General features: G+C 42.9%; 1 protein-coding gene across 1 annotated transcript in view; it reads left to right on the forward strand.

Annotated features, from left to right (window-relative positions):
• LOC116822501 (ephrin type-B receptor 5) overlaps positions 1 to 21,715 on the forward strand; it is a 148,873-nt gene that overhangs the window by 36,317 nt on the left and 90,841 nt on the right. Inside the window, exons 3-4 of the mRNA XM_032776424.2 lie at positions 8,997 to 9,061; positions 9,913 to 10,609. Of these exons, the coding sequence (XP_032632315.1) occupies positions 8,997 to 9,061; positions 9,913 to 10,609 (762 nt within the window). The remainder of the gene's footprint in view (positions 1 to 8,996; positions 9,062 to 9,912; positions 10,610 to 21,715) is intronic.

Genomic DNA, 21,715 nt, shown 5'->3' on the forward strand with positions numbered 1-21,715 from the left:
TCTGTCCAGAAGAGTGCAGTGCTAGGAACAGCTAAGATACTGCGCAGAACCCTCAAACTCCCAGGCCTGTGGTAGAGGACCCGAGGTTGAGGAAGACACAGACCACCCATAGGGGTGAGAGGAGAATTTATTTTATTTATTTTTTTATAATTTTGCTAAACTTGGTAAGTGCAGACCTAAGGAAAAATGTATTCTGTATGTGTGAATGGCTAATTTTGCTCTACCGTGAACTGTTCAAACTCCAGAATGGCTCCATACCAGACTGGATAACCTTTCCAAATGTTTTGGTCAAATTCAAGATATGGTAAAAAAGATAATTCTGCTGCTTCAGTAGCATTTCTTCTTACCAAAATGCCTCATTGGCATAAAAGAATATATGCTGGGCTATGAGCCCAGGCAGTCCTACATTCTACCCCTATTTCTTACAGTGACTGGGCTTAATATAGTGAAAATCATCTTGTGTCCAACAGTAATAAGTTGCTTGCTGGAGTAGGTCTTGTAATAACCTTGAGAAGACATTATCTTTGAAGCAGTCTCTTAAAGGGCATCTGCAAAGTCAAAAAAATGGGCTCATGTCCTTGTTTGCTTCTTTATTCTGTAAAAAGAAGAACTGAAAGGGTTGTTTTTTTTAAAGAACGTTTTCTTTGTTTCATTCTTCTGCTTGTGTTTCATATTAAAAATTCGGGTCCTGTCTAAGCTGGAAGACTCAATAATGAGTAAAGAACTGGGAAAATGATGACATCACAAGAGGCAAGAGTGTGGAAGCTGACCAGTTGAAAGGGGAACAGATTTTAGTGGGGCTGTTTAAAATTTTGGGAGCTTTCTTGTTTTTGTAAACATCTATTTAACGTCATTGACTAATGAACATTTTGGAGAAGAGAAGCTTGTATTAAAAGTTCAGCACTCTTGACCCATCAGATGAAGAGTGAGTGCTTACATTATGCACTGTTTAAGCTCCTGAACAGATGCTCCAGCAAAACCAAGGAAAACCAGAACTGACACTCCTGATATTTCGAATCTAAAAAACAGGCAGGAAAAAAACAAAACAAAACCAAAGACATGAAAAAAATGTCAGGCCACTTTTGTATGTCATAAAGGGCAGCCTGACTGACTGCAGTAGGACTATGTAGAAGAGGAAGCACTTGACTCAGGAGCAAATGCTCCCAGGATCAGCCCTTCAGTTGTGGAAGAAAATATATAACACTGTATTACTAGAGGAATAATAGGTGATCATATGATTAGATGGTATCACAATGCATATGCAGAGTGAAGTTGGGAATTTAGTCTTAACTTTTCTGGCTTCCCTTTTCTGATTCTTTAACTGTGTACAACCTGACACTAACATAGGAATTATTTTTTTACACTGAAATTACCCAATTTTTAAGCTTTTATAAAAGCAGAATAACCACAACAAAGGAAGGAAAAAAAGCAGGGTGGATTGATTTAAATCCAAGTGATTTAAATTATTCACTTTAATCATGATTTAAATCAGCAAGCAAGAAATCTTGGTTTACATAATCTATTTTAATCCTGTTTGCATTTGTACTTTTTAGCTCTTTTCCTAACAAAGGTTGATTCTCACTTGTCAACTATTAAAAGATGTTGATTTGCAACTAAATGTTCTGTTTACAGTCACTAAATTTGGTAATTTTCTTTGCTAATCAGAGGGTTCACTATTCAATACACTTTTATTGAAGCAGTTACATAGCTTAACACATTCAGATTTTTAATATTTACATTTTTGTATTATATTAGAAAATGGTTAATAATGTATTATTTTCTAGTTAATGATTACTTTTTTACTAATGTTTTATGTTAAGCTATATTTGGATGGAACTTGGAATTTAAAAAATGAACAGAAGCAGAATTTTTTTTTTTGCATTAGTTATGTAAAACTATCTTAAATGTGGGGGATACATAAGAAAAAGGGAAGTTTATAAAAAAAAAAAGTAAGTTTTACCTGCAGTTAGTGAATTGAATGATTGATACTTGTGTGAGGGAAAATTTAGCAGGCCTTAAACTTTAGTCAAGGCCCTGAGCTTGACCAAACGTCGAACAAGATTTTAGAACTAGTAGATCTCATGCTCTCACATCTTGCTTCAATTCTTTGCATGGAAGGCGAAAATAAGGTGTCCTGCTTTTTCAACTACCAGTTGGTTTCTCAACTTTAAATGAAATAGTCATTTGTACTGAAGTAGTTGGAATTGAAATGAGGAAGATATTTCTCTCTGCACCTGCAAAAGAGGCTACTACTGTCAAAAGCTGGTTTATCACTTCAACAAACTTTGGTTCCTGGTGCTTAGTCAGTGACTTCCATTTGTTTAGTGGTATGGCTTTCTTTAAAATTTCAGTAACAAACTTCTAGTGCTTGAATATTATTATTTTTATTGAATATAAATATTGAATTACGGTAAAATTAGACCTTAATATAGATTTTGATAATTTCAAATTTAATTTAAAATGGATTTATTTTAAAAAATAAAAAGGTATTTAATTTAAATAACAAAATAGTATTTAAATTAAAAATATATTTTTGAATGTTTTTAAATCACTATTTTTATCCACCCTAAAAAAAGGATGATCACTGGCCAAGGCTCCAGATCTCTGCTGGTTTACAAACAGTTTGTGCAAATTTCACACTCTCAGGCCATTTGGCGATCCTGACATCCTTGACAGAAGCTAGCAGAACCCTTGAATGGAGGTCTCTTATCTTCTGACAAAAGAATACTCCTTAACATTAACAATTTCTGTATTAAAAGATTAGCATTTAGAATTTAGCATCTGTATAACATCTGTTTTATTACCGTAATTGCTTGGAATTAGTTAAATATATGTTAAATCTGTCCCAGTAACTTTTATATCAGAAACATAAGTAGAATATAGGTACAGAGATTCACACTAATTAAAGAAAAAAAAATAGCAGCATTTTAAGGAAGGCATGTCCAATAAGAAATCCAACCTCACTAGTTTCATTTGGGTCAATTTAGAACCCCCTCTCATATATAATATGTTCTCTCCTATAACAGACATATTTATTGCCCTATACTTTGCGTTATTTTGGGACTGCAGACTGTAAAGAAGTCATTTTTATTAAGAGTAAAGACTGCTGCTATATTTGATACTGAATTTATATTAAAATTGCTATTGGTGGGTATGTTTTTGGACTATGTTCATAAGAGCTGCCATACTGGGTCAGACCGTGGTCCGTCTTGCCCATAATTCTGTCTCTGACAATGGCTTGTACCAGAGCTTCAGGGGTAGTGTATAAAACAGGGCAATTATGGAGTGATTCATCCCATCTTCCACGCCCAGCATGGCAGTCACCAGTTTAGGGTCTCTCTGATCATGGGGTTGCATCCCTGACCATTTGTTTTGCTTGTTTTATTTACTCATTCTTTTAAAAAATAGTGACTACTATTAGGACATATGATTCAGTCACTACTATCTATCTTATTTCACTGCACCACACTGTTTTCCAGAACTGGACGTATTTCTAAACTGGTTAAAGCTGGACTGTGATATCTATATATTTTTTACCATAATTTTTCTTATTGTCACCTAAATAACACAAAGTTTGTAAAAAAGAGACAGCCAATACCCAGAGAAAGCAGTGTTTTAACTTTATTATGACAGTTTGAATATAGGTCACCTGAAAAATACAAATTAGTTCCCCTGCTATATGAGACGTTGTAAACAAGAAATCATAAAATCACAGTGTTAATGCTGTTCTATAAACTTATTTCTGTGAGGAAACAGATTGCAAAATCCTACAGTAATAAATTACTGCTCAGTGATGTATCTGTCTGTATCAGGAGAACTAAAAATCCTGTTGAATGTGTAATATATGCCTGGTGAGAGAATTGTTAAAATTCCTATCCTGAAGAGAAGAGAGCTCAACATGTAAAATGTGTCAGTGCTGAAACCTGCGGGCTGTGGGTTTCCAGAAGGCAATGGGAGTTTTAGCTACTCAGAAGTTCTCAGAATATATGTTGAATAATGAAGAGAATGAAATTAAAGGTAGCATTTCATCATGAAAATAATATTAAAAATGTAACACAGATGTGTCTAAGGCAGCTGAACCAACTCTATGCTATTATCAGAGGGGTAGCCGTGTTAGTTTGGATCTGTGAAAGCAGCGAAGAGTCCTGTGGCACTTTATAGACTAACAGATGTATTGGAGCATGAGCTTTCGTGGGTGAATACTGGCTTCATCGGATGCATTCACCAACGAAATCTCATGCTCCAATACGTCTGTTAGCTTATAAGGGGCCACAGGACTCTTTGCTGCTTTATGCTATTATGTAGATTACTTGAGAACCAGTATGTGATCATGTGATTGTTTTGCAATGCATAGCACAAGAGTCAGTTTTAAGGTGGCACATGTTTCACACTGGTATATTCACTTTGCTGAGTGACCATAATATGGTGTGAATGTAGTTTCTTACATTTTAGTTTCCTTGTTTGGCTTGCCCTGACTCCAAAATCACTAGGTCTAGGAACTCCCCATTCATTTTAATATGATGATTTCAGCAAAGATTGATGCTTTTGACCAGAATTTTGGAGTTTGTGGGTAGAATTATTTACTAATTTGGGGTTTTGTGGGAGGGGTCTGCAGGAAGCCATGATGGGAGAGTAAGAGGGAGAAAGATTGGGGTAGGGGAGTGGGGAACTATGTAGGAGGGAGTAAAAACAATGAGGAGTCCTTGTGGCACCTTAGAGACTAACAAATTTATTTGGGCATAAGTTTCCATGGGCTATAACCCACTTCATCTGATGCATGGAGTGGAAAATATAGTAGGCTGGTATAAATACACAGCACATGAAAACATGAGAGTTGCCTTACTGAGTGGGGGTCAGTGCTAACGAGGCTAATTCAGTTAGGGTGGATGTGGCCCATTCTCAACGGTTGACAAGAAGGGGTGAATATGAACAGAGAGAAATTTATTTTTGTAGTGACCCAGCCACTCCCAGTCTTTATTCAGGCCTAATTTGATGATGTCAAATTTGCAAATTAATTCCAGTTCTGCTGTTTCTCGTTGAAGTCTCTTTTTGAAGTCTTTTTGTTGAAGAATTGCCACTTTTAAGACTGTTTTTGAGAGTCCAGGGAGATTGAAGTGCTCTCCTACTGGTTTTTGAATGTTACAGTTCTTGATATCAAGTATCAGAGGGGTAGCCGTGTTAGTCTGGATCTGGAAAAGCAGCAAAGAGTCCTGTGGCACCTTATAGACTAACAGACATATTGGATGCATGCAACGAAGTGGGTATTCACCCACGAAAGCTCATGTTCCAATACGTCTGTTAGTCTATAAGGTGCCACAGAACTTTTTGTTGCTTTTACAATTCTTGATGTCTCTTTTTTGTCAATTTATTCATTTGCGTAGAGACTGTTTGATTTGTCCAATGTACATGGCAGAGGGGCATTGCTGGAGTGAGTGTGCACAGAGAAGAGACAAGAGGAGAGTGTAGGAGGGAATGAGCAACATGAGGTATTGAGAGGAAATAAGGTCCACCTCACAGCTTTTTTAGTTTCCCAAATAAATCTACTAAATCCACTTTAGTATTGGAGCCAGCCTGGCTCGCACAGTTGGTAGCACATGAGAGTCTTCTTAATCTCAGGGTTATGGGTTCAAGCCCCATGTTGGGAAGGTGGGAGAGAGAGTTCAGTGGTTTGAGTATTGGCCTGCTAAACCCAGGGTTGGGCGTTCCAATCCTCGAGGGGGCCACCTAAGAGATCTGGGGCAAAAATCAGTACTTGGTCCTGCTAGTGAAGGCAGGGGGCTGGACTCAATGATCTTTCAAGGTTCCTTCCCATTCTAGGAGATTGGTATATCTCCAATTATTCTTATATGCCCCTCCCTACATGATGGGGGAATCAGAGACCCTAATGGGAGGGGGGAGAGGATGGAAGTTCCTATCTGGGAGACATAGGAAGTCACATGGTGAGGAGGTGAAACAGATTCATCAGCAACATGGACCATTCCTGTGCAGTTTGTGAGCTCTGCAGGGATTCCTGTTGCTAAGCAATTCTTAAACATTTTGTAAAAATGAAAGGAAATTCCTGGTGAAAATCTTTGGTAAATCTGAAGTAATTCCTTAAAAGTCTTCCGAATCTGAACAGTTTCTAGTTTGAGTAAATATATTCAGAATAAAGAAGGAGAGAATGGAAATTCCTCTTTATCCTCTTTCCTTTGTATTTCACCCCATGATTTGAGAACAAGAGGTGACTATGAAATAAATGAGTAGTCAAGTTAGAATGAATGAGTAGTCAAGGGAATTCATTTTAGGCAGAGTATAATTAACCAAAGGAATTCACTGCTGTGGAAAGTCATGGAGGTAGATACTGTAGCTGGATTTGGGGGCAGAGGAAAGGAGAGTGGACAGTTTTATGATCAATAATTTTTTTGTGTGTGTGAGCTAAAATAACAGTAAGGATAACAAGATAATCAAATCTTCTGTTACAGAATTTAAGATTGCTTCATGGATCAAGGAGGGATTTTAACCCAGTGTAGAATGTTGCTCAGTTGACTGGCGTTGTATGCGGAACTTTTGTCTTCTGCTAAAATATGCGGTGTTGTTCCCTGCCAGAGATGGAGTACAGGACTAAATGCATCAAGTGATGTGTTCTGATATGGATACTGCATTAGGTAGGATATTGCACTAGATCAGGGATCTCAAACTCAAATAACCATGAGGGCCACATGAGGAATAGTGCATTGGCCCGAGGGCTGCATCACTGACACCTCCCATCCCGGTCCCACTCCCACTCCACCCCTTTCAGTGAGGCCCCACCTCTGCCCTGCTTCTTCCCACTCCTTCCCCGCTCCCATTCCAACCCCTTCCCCAAAGTCCCCACCCCAACTCTGCTCCCTCCCTGCCCTTATTCCAACCCTTTCCCCAAATCCCCATCCCTGCCCCTCCTCTTCTCCGCTTTCTCCTTTGAGCGTGCGGCTCCCTGCTCCTCCCTCCTCCCTCTTGGAAAGCGCTAAGCACCGCCAAACAGCTGTTTAGTGGCAAGAAGCACCTGGAGGTAGGGAGAGGAGCGGGGATGTGGCACACTGGGGTGGGGGGGGCGGAAGGGGAGGAGAGCTTGGCGGCCGCAGGAAATAACTCGGGGGGTGAGGGGGCACGGGGAGCTTGTTGGGCTGCAGCTAATAACTCTGTGGGCCGGCGCATGTTTGAGACCCCTGCACTAGATAGATTGTTGGTCTGATCTAACATGGCAGGAGGCTGGATTCCTAGCAGGATCTACTTTCCCACCATGCTGGGGTACTGGACTAAACAGAGCAGTGGTGTGATCTGTGTTGGTGAAAGGCAGGATCCTGGATGAGGTAGGCCACTAGTCTGACAAATTTGACAGGGATGCAGGACTAGATGGGACCATTGATCTGATCGAGGACATGCAGCAATTGAGAGTGGGGAGGAACAGGGGAAACACCGCTGTGCTTGTAAATGTCTGGCACTCTTGTTGCATACCTTTGCATTGGAGTTATGGCATTGGAGGGCCATTTTCCCCACATGTGCCATACGTGCGCACTCTTTTCGGTTTCTAATGCATCTTGGCTTTTTAAATATTCACCATTGGAGGGAGAGCCCTGTGAGTGCCAGGCTGCATGTATCTGTTAGTCTGTGAAATATTCATGCGCTCGATAAAGATTACCTGGGTCACTGGAGAGAAGCCATCTGGGGAATATACTGCCTGCCAGCAGGCCAGAGCCCAGGCAGCTGAACAAGGCTTTTCTTTCTTTCTTTCTTCTCCTCTCCCCTAAATCCCCTTTTCTTTCTCCATCTCTTCTCAGATTTTCATGCTCTGGATTTGGGTACACTTAAGCAGAGGAAATGACTCAAACCTGATTTAGAAAATGTTCTTTGTTCATCAAAAAAAAAACCCCTTGGCTGTTCCATCAGAATGAAGCCATGCCCCAGGAACGTGCTGGTGAAGCAAAGAGATGTCAAAGTGCCACCCCGTGCCATTCAGGCACTGATGAGCATGGTGCAGTGCAGAGCTACAACGCCCCAGAGGTGGCTTAGGGAAGGTTTGTGCCTCATGGAGGAGAAATGTGGCCCTGCTTCCTCCCTGCCTCCTTTGGTGTGATGTGCATCCCTACAAGCATACAAGGGGAGAAATCCCTGCACTATCTTGATACTGCTGTGGTGTCCTCCTTGGGCTCCCTACTCTATAAAGGCTTGGGATAGGCTCATCTTTAATATTCTTTTCACAAAGTTGTTTTAAATGGTATTTCCTAATTTTTATAGAAAACAAAATGAAAGAAAAACAGTAACAAACAAGCAAACGGAGTTTTCGATTCCAGAACATCAGAGTGCTGTTGACTTGCAAAAAATACCAGCATGTGTTAATTCCATACAGTGACTTTCCACCCCCTCTGCTTTCTTAGTGGTCTCAGAAACGAGGTACATTGGTAGGGGATATTTGTGTGTGTAGCTTGTGCTGCTTCAGGCAGTGCTGTACTGCTTTGGACCTAAATAGAGGACTTTAATCTCCAAGGGTAATTAAGTCTGGCATCTTCCACCAGGCTAAAATGACTTTGGAAAGAAATATAGAATGGTTGCTTGGATAGGGCTTGATCCTTGGAGGTGCTGAGTATACTGGACTCCTGGGAAAGTCAATAGGTTGTCAGAGACTTGGCCAATATCATTTAACAGTGGCATTTTGGCGGAGCTGGAATTAAAACACAGGCTTTCCATCTGGTGCCTTAACCACTGGATCAATCTGAATCCTAGAGAACATCCATTGAGTCACTGAATTTCAGACCTTTCCCTAAATCATAGGGGAAAGCTGGGAACAGAATTCTGACTTCTGGATGAGGCCAGGCATTATCTCAGAACACAGATCTCTCTGTGAGTGAGATGTGTGGTGCTGGGAGCACAGTATATTCCCTCCAGGGGATGAGATTCAGGAAGGAGTCTTGTAGGGAACATATCGAACTTGAGCAGCTGATCATTGGAAATGTACAAAAGACTATTTTTTTTAAAAACAGAAATACTTCTGGATACAACAGGAGAGACCTCGGAAATCGGCTGGACCACCCACCCTCCTGATGGGGTAAGTGCTCCCTGGCCTTCTTTTTTCCTTGACCACTTGTGGGGAGGCTTACATAGCCATCTGGGAAGGTGGGGTTGGAGCGGAATAGGTTTCTTTTCCAGTTTGCATGCATATGGAGTATCCAAAATGCTTTATATTATGCTGAATCAGATACTGGACCACACAGGCAAAGGCATTAGAAGGGGATGCTAGAGGGGGATACTAGAGCTACAATGTTAGGTTCATTTCCAACTCTCTGGGTGTTTTTCCCAATTCAGAAGTACTCATGAAATCTTAAGCTTCCACAGGGACTTCCCAGCTGAGTCAGAGCTGGGTGCAAGGGGGCTGTGTTTAACACCTTCTTCAAAGGATGCTCTGTCTCTGTTTTGCGCTGACTCTGTCTCTTGTCTATCTCTTTCTGTTTTGTGTGTTTCTTCTCTGTCTTCAGATAGGAAAGGCCAGGGCAAAGAGAGGTGTCACCAAGATATTTAGGATGCTACCACTGCACTGCAGTATCCCATTTCCCCCTAGTACTCTCCAGCAATGCCGGCCTGGGGTACTACCTGCCCAACAGAGGGTTGAACTGAACTTTGTTTAACACCTCCACTGCAGGGCAGCCCCTTTAACAGTGCAGCAGTCCTTGCTCTGAGTGCTGTCAGAATCAGGCATCAGACCAAGTCTCAGTGTGGGGCCCCAGCACTGTTTGCCCAAGAGGCAAGTAGAAGGCTCAGATAGAAGGAGCCTGTTGTAAAGGTAGTGAGTCGTGGTCCTTGTGATCCAGAGACGAGTGATCATTGTATCCCAGATTTGCCGCATGTGTGAGACCCCTTTAACAACTTCCCCAACTCTCTCTCCTCTCCCATTCGTCACAGTGGGACGAGGTGAGTGTCCTGGATGACAAGAAGCTCCAACTCCGAACCTTTGAGGTCTGCAATGTGGCTGAGCCGGGCCAAAATAACTGGCTGCGCACTCACTTCATAGAGCGGCGTGGGGCCCACCGAGTCCACGTCCGTCTCCGCTTCTCGGTGCGTGACTGTGCCAGCATGCGGACCGTGGCTTCTTCCTGCAAGGAGACCTTCACCCTCTATTACTATCAGGCGGAAACTGACATGGCTACACAGGATCTGCCTGAATGGCGCGAGGGGCCCTGGACCAAGGTGGATACCATTGCAGCTGACGAAAGCTTCTCACAGGTGGACAGCACAGGGAAGGTGGTGAAGATGAATGTCAAGGTGCGCAGCTTTGGGCCGCTCACCCGGCGTGGCTTCTACCTGGCCTTCCAGGACTCAGGGGCCTGCATGTCACTGGTGGCAGTACAAGTCTTCTTCTACAAGTGCCCAGCTGTGGTGAGGGGGTTTGCCTCCTTCCCAGAGACCTTTGCCGGTGGAGAGAGGACCTCACTGGTGGAGGCGGTGGGGACCTGTGTGGCAGATGCAGAGGAGGCAAGTACGGCCGGGTCCTCTGGCATCAGGCTGCACTGCAATGGGGAAGGCGATTGGATGGTGGCCATTGGGAGGTGCACCTGCAGGCCTGGCTACCAACCTGCTAATGACGAAGGAGCCTGCAAAGGTGAGAGACTTCCTCCTTCCCCCACACTACCTATGCCTTTCCCTGTTGGGTCTCTAAGCCACAGTGAGCAGCTGCTGAAAGGAGCCAGAATGAGACCCCTGGAGAGCAAATCTTCTCCACACCCCAGAGCAGGCATAACAGCAGTGTGTCCTCTTCACAATCAGTGAGTCTCAGCCTTGACTTAGAGGGACCACTTCTAGGGCCGAAGAGGAGGGTTTGAGCCTCCATGGCCCATTTAGGGCTCAGCTTCTCTGCTGAGGCTGTCAGCATATAGTGCCAGCAATGATGATGTTCGATGTGAAAAGGTCAGCTGCCCACTAGGAACTGGACTCAACACCTACTTCATCCTCAGTTCACATGAGACTCTGATTGGGGCTAAACCTGGGCAGTCCTGAACATCCACATTCCACACTGAGTTTAAGATTTCCTGACTCTTAACCCTGTGGTCAGTCCTTTAGCTCAAACTGCTTCTTAAGTGGTTTATATACAATGTAGATTCCTACTGTGCTCCACCCAGCACTGACATGCAGCCACCTCAGCACATAGCAACACAACACAGCAGTTTAGGTCAATGCAAGAAATAAGAGTAATGTATTATTTAGTTTCAACTGTGGGGGCAATTGTACACAGTCAGAATGTAATCTACTCAAATAAGAAATTGGCCAGGACATTGGGGTTAAGATTCTTGTGGTCAATGCCCAGTGAAAAATGCCATAGGATTTTTGAAGAACCTTATTTATATCACCTTGTACATGCATTTTGTGAAGTGATTGAAGGTGCAGTTAAGATTTGATATGGATATCAATTAATTCACAACCTTAATAAAATATTGTTGTAAATGTAACAAAGTTAAATTGAAAAATTAAAAACAAAGTTTGACAGTTGGGAAATTCATAGTGCAGGTGACCCGCAAAGGAAAAAAAAATGCTCTGTGCCTTTTATTTGTTTCATGTTCTTTTAAGATGGATTTAAAAGTGGAGGCCTATTTCTCCTACTTGTTTTTTATCTTAGAAAGAAGTGCCAAGTCGCATCTTTCCTGTTTTTGCTGGAAGGCTTCCTGACTGACTCAGGGCTTGCCTGGACTTGGAAAACTGGTGCTTTTTGCAATGCAGTTAACTCAGTCAAGCTAGCTAAACTTCATTGAAATCTCCACTTCACACCAGTGTAGACAAAGTTTAACACCTTCAGCTTGATTAGACCTGCTAACCAAGCTAAAATGTTAAAATGTCTGTATCTTTTTTTACTGTCAGCAATAGCTGAAGTGCAGGAAGGTCTGGCCTGGTTCCTCCAGTCACTCTGTCCCCAGTTGAGCAGTAAGAATAACTCTGTCCAATCTCAGAAGCCCATCTACCTTGACAGTGGACTCCAGTGAGTTGCTGTCATTGGCATCTTTTGCCTTGTGGCATGCACCTTTCAAGTTTTTGGTTCTTCACCTGTACTGAATTCCCATCCAGCAAATCCTCTCCTCTGCCAGGCTCATGGAGATGTTCTTGTAGCCATGTTGATTTTGGGTACATCTCATGAAATCATGCTGCTTAGTGACCTCACACCAGATATCCACCAGAACCTTGGTGTCAGTCTCTGACCAGCTGGCAACAGGCTGAGAGAAGGAACTCCCAGATGGTATTGCTGTTCAAGTACTTTGTAAAATTGGAGCAGGCTGCCTGGATAATGGGGTTTAAACATCTTAGTGTATCTTTAAACATCTTCTCACTGGTAGGTGACTTCTGGTGGAGGAGAAAGGAGTAGGTTTTTAGCAAGCTTCTGGAGGTAGGGACTATCTTTTTGTTCTGAGTTTCTACAGTGTCTCACTACCAGAACAGCGTATTGGGGGAATTGAGGGAAAGTATTGGAGAACTGTCAGGATCTGAGTTAGGTAGCCTGCATCTACACTGCAAAGTGGATGGGTTAGCCTGAGTTAAAGCAGAACTCGGGCTCTAATCTATACCCACAGCCAGGCCAGCTAACTCAGATTTAAAGCATCTCCAAGCCCGGCTCAGAGGTTTTTGTGTGTGGATGGTTTTGTGAGTTGGACTAAAATCCATGTGAGAGCCTGGGTTAACTCTGCAGTGAAGATATAAGCAGTGATGTGAAGCTGGCTTCTAGGTCTGTACTGTATATACACCAGGGGTCGGCAACCTTTCAGAAGTGATGTGCCGAGTCTTCATTTATTCACTTGGATTTAAGCATTTGTGTGCCAGTCATACATTTTAACATTTTTAGAAAATCTTTCCATAAGTCTATAATATATAACTAAACTATTGTTTTATGTAAAGGAAATAAGGCTTTTAAAATGTTTAAGAAGCTTCATTTAAAATTAAAATTTAAAATTAAATTAAAATGCAGAGCCCCCTGGACTGGTGGCCAGGACCCGGGCAGTGTGAGTGCCACTGAAAATCCGCTCACGTGCCACCTTTGGCTCATGTGCCATAGGTTGCCTACCCCTGATATACACCATAATGGGTAATAAATTTCTAGGTGATATGGTATTTCCCGTATGAACCAAAATCAAAATCAAATTACTCCAGTACTGAGGGTATCCCACTAGCTCTTCTTCAATATCTTTTCTGTTTTTACATCATGGTAGCTGAAAAGGCAATACTGGAAGTGTGTATGAGGTATACTTGTTAAGTTTATGGCAATTATTAGGGATTAGCTAAAAGATGAGACATATTACATAATCAGAGATAAGATTGTTTGTGGAACCCTCACTTTGAATTTCTAGCCTTCCAAATATTTTGTGGTTTTCAAGTAATTAGAATGTTCTGATAAGTTCACTAATTAAACTGGAATTTATTTACAACATTAAATGTATCTTACTAAAGGTCATCCCCTATCCTGGGAATTTTTTTATCTTTTTTAAAAAAATGTAAAAAACATGCTTTAGATTGCTATTTTTTTTTCTGATAGCATTTTACTGCAGTTATGAATGTGTTTTAGAGGCAATACAATGGTTTAAAAAAATGGTTGACCAAAGTTTGACTCCTAAAACCATATTTAGGCAACTAGCAAGGGTCCTGATTTTCAAAAGTAGTCAGCACCCAACAGTCTCATTGAAACTGCTGGGTGCTCACCCTTTTTGAACATCAGACCACTTATTTAGGTGGACTCTGGACTTAGAAGCCCAATTTTAGCACCCACTTTTGAATATCTTGACCCATATGTTCAAATGAGAGATGCATTTCTTAAGCCAGAGTGCTTGCACTTAATAGGGAGTTCAAATGCTACAGGCTGTGCTGGAAGAGCATGTCATTTTCTTGAAATGGAATGGTTTGGCTGATATAGTTTACAAATGGTGATGTGTTACCAGATAGTTTATCTAACAAATTATTTGAATTTATCTAAAAAAACTACATGCAAAGGATTATGGGTTTCCTAAATTATGCACAAACCCTTTAGATTTTACTTCCAGCTTCCTTTTTTAAGAGCTTTTCTCCACCATTCCTACGTGCTTTATCTTAAGCAATTATGAAGTCTCCTAAGATTCCCCAAATTATTCCCCTCCAAAGGTCTTTGTTAACAATCACTTCCATTTAAATTCAAGTAAATCTGGCTTTTACTTCACATTGCTCAAACACCTGAAGTGACAGGTCCTGTGAAAGCTCCACTGCCCTGTCTATTGCAGTTCAGTTTGAATGTGTACACTAATGGTGTACCAAACCAGTCCTGAAGGAGTACATTTAATAAAACATGCATACTTTCATTTAGCTTTCAATTAAACATTTCCCTAAGCGATAGCATCAAGACAAATAGGTACCTTGTGCAACACTCTTAAAACATGCTCATACACATTTCTGAAGGCTAACAGTGACAGTAATAGTGTTAATGATAGCTTCACATTTTGAAAACATTTCAAAATTAACAGAGTTTCTAACAAGCAAGTGTGTGCTTTCTTTAAAGATAAGGCAGAGTTAAAATACTTGCTGTTTTTAATCTCCTTGAAGCATATTGAAAGAAGAGGGCTTGCTTATTATGTTTGCACTTTGCCGTTTTCCCTAGTTTATGGTTACACATTTTCTCTTCCCATGCTTTCCTTTGAAGACAACCAGGGTACTTCCACAATCTCATTTGGGAAAGTTGCCTAAGACATAGTGTTTGCATTTTGGCCATACTTTTCTCCACTGGTGGAGGTTTCTATTACTGCCATCCTTTGTCATATCTCTGACTGGATTTTTGAAGTTCATAAATCTTTCTTGGGGCTGTATTGTTTTCTTTAAGTTTTCCTGCACTTTTGGTATGCACTTTGCCCCAAAATGATTCCTATTTCTCCTCTTAAATAGAAAAGATAAACTTGTCTACTTGATGGCTGCCCCAGAAAAGACCAACTGACTTTTACTGCCTTTTATTCCTTCAGAGATTGAACTTGCTCCATTGAAGGCAACAGAAGCTTTGCTATTGACTTTAGTGGGTGCAAGGTCTGGCAAATATAGAGGAAAAAATAGAATTGCCCTGAGTGGATGTTTCAGAGATGGAGAGAATGAGTTTCCCAAGGGGAAATCTTCAGTTGTATTATTTATAGTATTTATACATCTACAGTATTTCTCAAAGATCAAGGATAATGGAAGAACTTTGTACCACAAAAACTTGCGGGCTCTAGGCTGAGACTGTTTTTACTCTGTTATTGGTGTGGCCTGACAGTTCTGTGTCTCTTTGTATTTGTGTCTTCCTAAATAGAAATAGTTTTCCTCCCAAACCTTGTCCTATCCACTTTTGCAGTTATATATTAACCAGTTAGCCCTTGCTGGAACAAACACTTGGCTCTAGTCCATCACTGTATTCTGAACCTGGCTCCTCATAGGTCAGAAAAAAGTGGCTTTAAAGTGACTGGTCAGTTGTTTACAACTGCATGTGGTAACATTAATATCGTATAAAAGAATCTAAAAGAATATTTTTACGAATGTATGTGTAATTTGTATTCAGTTCTGCTGAATCAGGTGTAATGTGTCGTTGGGATGGACTAGATTTAAAAAATGAATAAAATATCTCCCAGCATTAGCAACTCTTTGTTATCAGTCTAAAAAACTCTTTTAATACAGATGCATTAGCTTTATATATATTTTCCAATATGCATTCTATTTGATTAAAAATGATTTATAACTGCAAGGGATATAATGATGCATGCAATGAGTATTGAGATTTGTTTTGTTTTTTAATTTATCAGCCAAAAACTTAGTTAAGATAGCATTTCTGAAAGCCAGGAAATTCCAGGTTACACTTAACCTCCTCCCCAACCCTCCAAAACCACAAATGAACCAGAACAGCTATTGTCTCCACATGGCTCTATGATCACTCCATGAAAAACGAACATATCTGTAAAGAGTATCTCAGTTGACATGAGGTGATAGAGATTTCACATGAAATGGGAGTGGACATTTCCATTATTATGTAAGCGGGGAAATGGTCCCGCTATTGTGGGGAACTTTCCTGGCTTCTGCACTACCCCGCTGAAGTGGGCTAGCGAAAGGATCTGAGTCCTCGCTCCCACTTCCTTTACCCAGAGGCCTCCCTGCCCTTGAGGACTCCCCTTCCACTCTCCTGTCTGGCAGAGTCCTTATAACGCCAACAAGGCTGGGCCCAGGATTCCTGGGGGGCTCAACCCCCAACCCTGCTGTGGTCACCCAGGACAGGGGCTAGGGTGTCCCCACTCTGGGGTACTCTCTTTGCACTGTGCACCTCCCTGACCCACTGATCACATCATCCAATTTAAAAAGCAAATACAAGTTATTTAAATTAACAAAAATTTAAAAAAAGAATAATGGAAAAATGGAAAAGGTGGTTAAAGGAAAACACATTCACCCTGCTCTGTGGCAGGGACCATCACAAACAGTGTCTCTGGAGGGTCAGGGCACTTCACAGTCTGTTCCTTGTAGGTCCAGGCGTCCTTCTCAGGCCCTGGTTGTGCTGCAGGGATGGGACGTTGCGGGTTGGACACTTGCTGTCTGGTGGTGGCACACACTTCTTCAGGCTCTGAGTGGCAGGGACCCTTCTCCCAGTGTCACCCCCGCCCTGTCAGGGTTACGATCCCCTTCCAAGCGTCTGGCCTGCAGAGCCTCTTGTGCTGAGGCGTCTCCCCTGTGCTGGGCCCACTGCCCAGGGTCACCTTCGCTCTCCCCAGCTGCTCACCACCCCAGCTCTGGACTGCTCCAGCCGCCAGCTCCACTCCATGCCTCAGCACCGGCTGCTCCTGTCTGCCTATCAGCCCCTGGCTTGCTCTCTTGGCCTCCTGGCTCCAGTTGCTACATTCTGGCTCCGGGGGCAGTCTGCTCTGTCAGGCTGCTTCTGTGACCTCTCTTCAGCTCTCACCTGCTTCCTGGGCTGCTTGTTCTGGCCCTCTGGCTCTGGTTGCTGCAGCTCCCTTCCACCCTGGGTAGAGTCTGCGCTCTCTGGTACTGTGCTCTGGCTTTTTGGGCTGCAGCTCTGCTCCTAGCAGCTTAGACTTGGGCCCCTGCCCTCTGCCTTAGCTCAGCGCCCACTCATCTGACTCAGAATTCCAGCTCACACGGATGACAGGAGCCCACCCCCTGGCCTCCTGTCATCCTTGATTAGCCTTGCCTGCCCACCCTGTCAATCAGGCTGACCTGGAGCATTGGCCTCTCGCTATTGTTCCTGGGGACTGTCAGTCTCAGGGTCCTGATTTGCCATCGATCCCTCCCCTTTTAGTGCTGGGAGCTAGCAACCAAAACACTCTCACTGAATGTTAGTAAGGGGTTAACAGTCCCCTTACATTTATGAAATGTAAGAGGCCATGTGCTGGTGATGCTCTCTGAATTAGTTGCACATATTTTGTGAGTGGGCAGGTGCATCCAGTCATAGTGTAAACAGGTGGAGTCCCCATTCTGTTCCAGGCAGGATGTACTCAATTTGGATATGGTCCAAACCTGCCGCCTTCCTGGGGTTTGCCTTTGTTGTTTGTTTTAAATAACAAAACAAAATACAAACCACAATCTAAGCTTCCTTCTCAATTCAACTGTTCCTAAGTCTTTTCTCTGTGAGATCCTTTTATCCCTGCCCTTAGTTCCATTCCCAGTGAGACCATCAACTCCTTTTACATTCCGGCTTAGAAATAAACCAGAGCCACTGGTATGGCTGTGATGAATCAGCAAAGTATCTCTGCATCAATATGCAGGGTCTTAGAACCTGCCACTCCAATTATTTCAAATACGTGACAATGTTGTCAGTGGTAAAGATGCATGGTGTGCAGGCATATTGTTTTCACATGGTCTCTCTCTCTCTCTGTCCCTCTATCACGCTTTTGCTCTTATTCAAAGGTTTCCCACTTGTACAATAAGGGTAATGATAGATAACTGTCTCACAGGAAAGGATGTTAGGCAGGAACTAGAAGGGAAATGTATTATTACGATCCTAAGGGTATGTCTACACTACGAAATTAAGTTGAATTTATAGAAGTTTTTTTTAGAAATCGTTTTTATACAGTCAACTTCTGGAACATTGCACCCTGGGTAGCTGTGGGTAACTATCCCACAGTTCCCACATTCTCCGCTGCTCATTAGAATTCTGGATTGAGATCCCAATGCCTGATTGGGCAAAAACAGTGTTGAGCGTGGTTCTGGGTACATGTCGTCAGGCTCCCCTCTCCCTCACTCTCTCCGTGAAAGCAACGGCAGACAATTGTTTTGCGCCTTTTTCCCTGGGTTACTTGAGCAGACACCATACCACGGCAAGCATGGAGCCCGCTCAGCTCACTGTCACCGTATGTCTCCTTAGCGCTGGCAGACGTTGGATTGCATTGCTACACAGCAGCAGCTCATTGCCTTTTGGCAGCAGATGGTGCATTACGATTGGTAACCATCGTCGTTGTCTTCCCGGGTGCTCTTTTAGCCAACCTTGGTGAGGTCAGTAAGGGGTGCCTGGGCAGACATGGGAGTGACTCAGCCAAGTCATTCCCATCTTTTGCCGAGCACCCAGGGGATGACGATGGCCAGCAATCGTACTGCACTGTCCTCTGGTGAGCAGTCAGGAGATGATGACTGCTAGCAATCATAATGCAGCATCTTCTGCCGAGCACCCAGGAGATGACGATGGCTAGCAGTTGTACTGCACCGTCTGCTGCCAGCCTAAGATGTAAAAGATAGATGGAGTAGATCAAAACAAGAAATTGACCTGACAGTGTGCACATCGTGCTGGTGAGCTCTGCCTGAGCTCTGCATGATCACCTGCGCTGATCAGCTCACCATGCTGACCAAACAGGAAATGAAATTCAAAAGTTCGCAGGCCTTTTCCTGTCTACCTGGCCAGTGCATCTGAGTTGAGAGCACTGTCCAGAGTGGTAACAATGGAGCACTCTGGGATAGCTCTTGGAGGCCAATACCATTGAATTGCCTCCACACTACCCCAAATTCGACCTGGCAAGGCCGACTTCAGAGCTAATTCCTTCGTCAGAGGTGGAGTAAAGAATTTGATTTAAAGGGCTTCGTTGTGTGGATGGGTCCAGGCTTAAATGCTAAATTCAACCTAAAATTATAGTGTAGACCAGGCTTTAACCACAGTCTAGTTGGAACATCTACACTACTATTTTTAGCCCTGCAGCCTGAACCCGGTAAGCCCAAGTCAATTGTCCTGGGCTCTGAGGCTTGCTGCCACAGGTTTTCCTTTGCACAGTAGACAGACAGTAGCTCCTCACTTGATGTTGTCCTGGTTAATGGTGTTTCATTGTTACATTGCTGATCTATTAGGGAACAAGCTTGTTTAAAGTTGTGCAATGCTCCTTTATAACATAGTTTGGCAGCTGCCTGCTTTGTCCACTGCTTGCAGGATTCTCTGGAAGAGCAGCCCCTCCTTGTGGGGATTAGAACTGGGGCAAGGGGGGCAGGTAATGGCGGGGGCAGATGTCCCCCTGCCCTCTACTCCATACTCCCTGTCCGCAAAGTGGAGGAAGGGGACAGAACTCAGGGACAGAAAGAAGGGAGTTTTCTGGAAGCTGTTGCTTCCTGTCTGAACTGGCTGATCTGCTTAAAAGGGCATTGTACTTGAAGTGAGGTCAGCGTACTTAAAGGGGCAATGCACGTCTCTCTCTCTCTCACTCACTTATGCACTCAGGCCTGGTCTACACTGGAGGTAGTGTCGATGTAAGATACTCAACTTCAGCTACGGGAATATTGTAGCTGAAGTCGAAGTATCTTATCCCGACTTCCCTCCCATCCTCACCGCGCAGGATCGACGTCCGCGGCTCCCCCGCCGACTCCGCTACCGCTGCTTGCTCCGGTGGAGTTCCGGAGTCGACGGGGAGCACGTTCGGGGATCAATATATTGCGTCTAGCTGAGACAAGATATATCGATCCCCGATAAATTGATCGCTACCCGCCGATATGGCAGGTAGTCTGGATGTACCCACAGGAACCCCCCAGCACTTTGGAAAGACAGGACATGAATGGCTGCACAGGTGCTGACAGGAAGAGGGAGTGGTACGCTCCAGCTGGATAGCGTGGGCTCATCATTGTGTTCAGTTTTTGCAGGGAAGTATTTGCAGCTACTGCCCTGCATCTATTGTGTTTCCTCCGTCCTGCCTCAGTCCATGCTGCCTTGTAGAGCGTGAGGCTACATTAACAACAGCATATTAACCCTTACGGGCTCAGCCGAATGCTAGTTCATCATTTAGCAGCAAGGCATTTCCTGGCAAATATCCCACCTTCTTACTTCACCACCTCAACTAAGCTTCACAATCATTCATTGCTGTGTACAATATTAAACTGTTTGTTTAAAATTGTTTAAAACTTATACTGTATATTTATATAATGCCTTTTGTCTGGCAAAATTCTTTTCCCTGGAACCTAACCCCCCTTATTTCCATTAATTCTTATGGGGAAATTGGATTCACTTAACATCATTGCGCATAAAGTTGCATTTCAGGAAGATTACTGCAACGTTAAGTGAGGAGTTACTGTACACATAAAGTCTGTTAGAGCCTTGGCATGCTTCATAAGAGTGGAGGTTCACTGGGATCAGGCATTCCTAAATCTCTTTATTTCAAGTTGTTTAATTTCAAGAATATGTGCCCCAGTTCTTAGAAAATAGACTTATGTGACAGTTATGATCAAGAACTTTTGCATAAACCATACTTGAAGTTTCTAGGACAAACCAGCTTTGGAAAGATGATGTGCAAAAAAGCATTCTATGAATTTACTCAACCTGATGTTCAGCATCTCTGAAAGAGTTTGTGTAGTTACCCCAAATTTGGTCTCCAATTTTTTCTCTGGCCAAACATCACCTGTCCAATACCTGCAGTGGAAAAGAACTTTTTTGAGGATTTTATGGAGGTCCAAAAATTGAGCTAGTAATAACATAAGAAACATAAGAACAGCCATATTGAGTCAGACCAATGGTTCATCTAGCCCAGTATCCTGTCTACTGACAGTGGCCAATGACAGGTGCCTCAGAGGGAGTGAACCTAACAGGTAATTATCAAGTGATCTCTCTCCTGCCGTCCATCTCCACCCTCTGACAAACAGAGACGAGGGACACTATTCCTTACCCATCCTGGCTAGTAGCCATTCATGGACTTAAACACCATGAATTTATCCAGTTCTCTTTTAAACGCTTTTATATAGTCTAGCCGTTCACAAACCTCAGTCCAGGGCTAAGGAGTTTGCCAGCTAAGTTAGACTGGTGCTCTGGTGAAGTAAAAATTCCTTTTATTTGCTTAAACAACTGCTGCCTCATTAATTTCATTGTGGCCCCTACTTCTGTGTATGGAATAAGTAAGCTAATTTCCTTACCGATACTTCGACTAACAACTCATGATACAAATGTAATAATAACACCTCTATCGCATGAGCTGCCCACGGTACACCTATTAAGCTACCGTCACGCATGTTCCAAAGCTAGAAAGAGCACATATCAGCATCTCTCTTTAAATCTCTCCCCTCATATCGACACCTGAGGATCCAACAAAGCTTACATATCACATATTAGTTGCCCTATTCGACACACCACTTTTCTAAGTGCTATTATTTTTAACTCTTGAGCATCGATTGACAGCATAGCACCATGTCCTCACATGAGTTGATAGACAGATCTGAAGCATATGGGACGAGGGCAACACACATACATAGTCAGTCAATATAATCTGCTGTAAAGACCTGCAACGAG

The sequence above is a fragment of the Chelonoidis abingdonii genome, chromosome 1 (assembly GCF_003597395.2).
Source record: "Chelonoidis abingdonii isolate Lonesome George chromosome 1, CheloAbing_2.0, whole genome shotgun sequence".
NCBI classification, from domain to species: domain Eukaryota; kingdom Metazoa; phylum Chordata; order Testudines; family Testudinidae; genus Chelonoidis; species Chelonoidis abingdonii.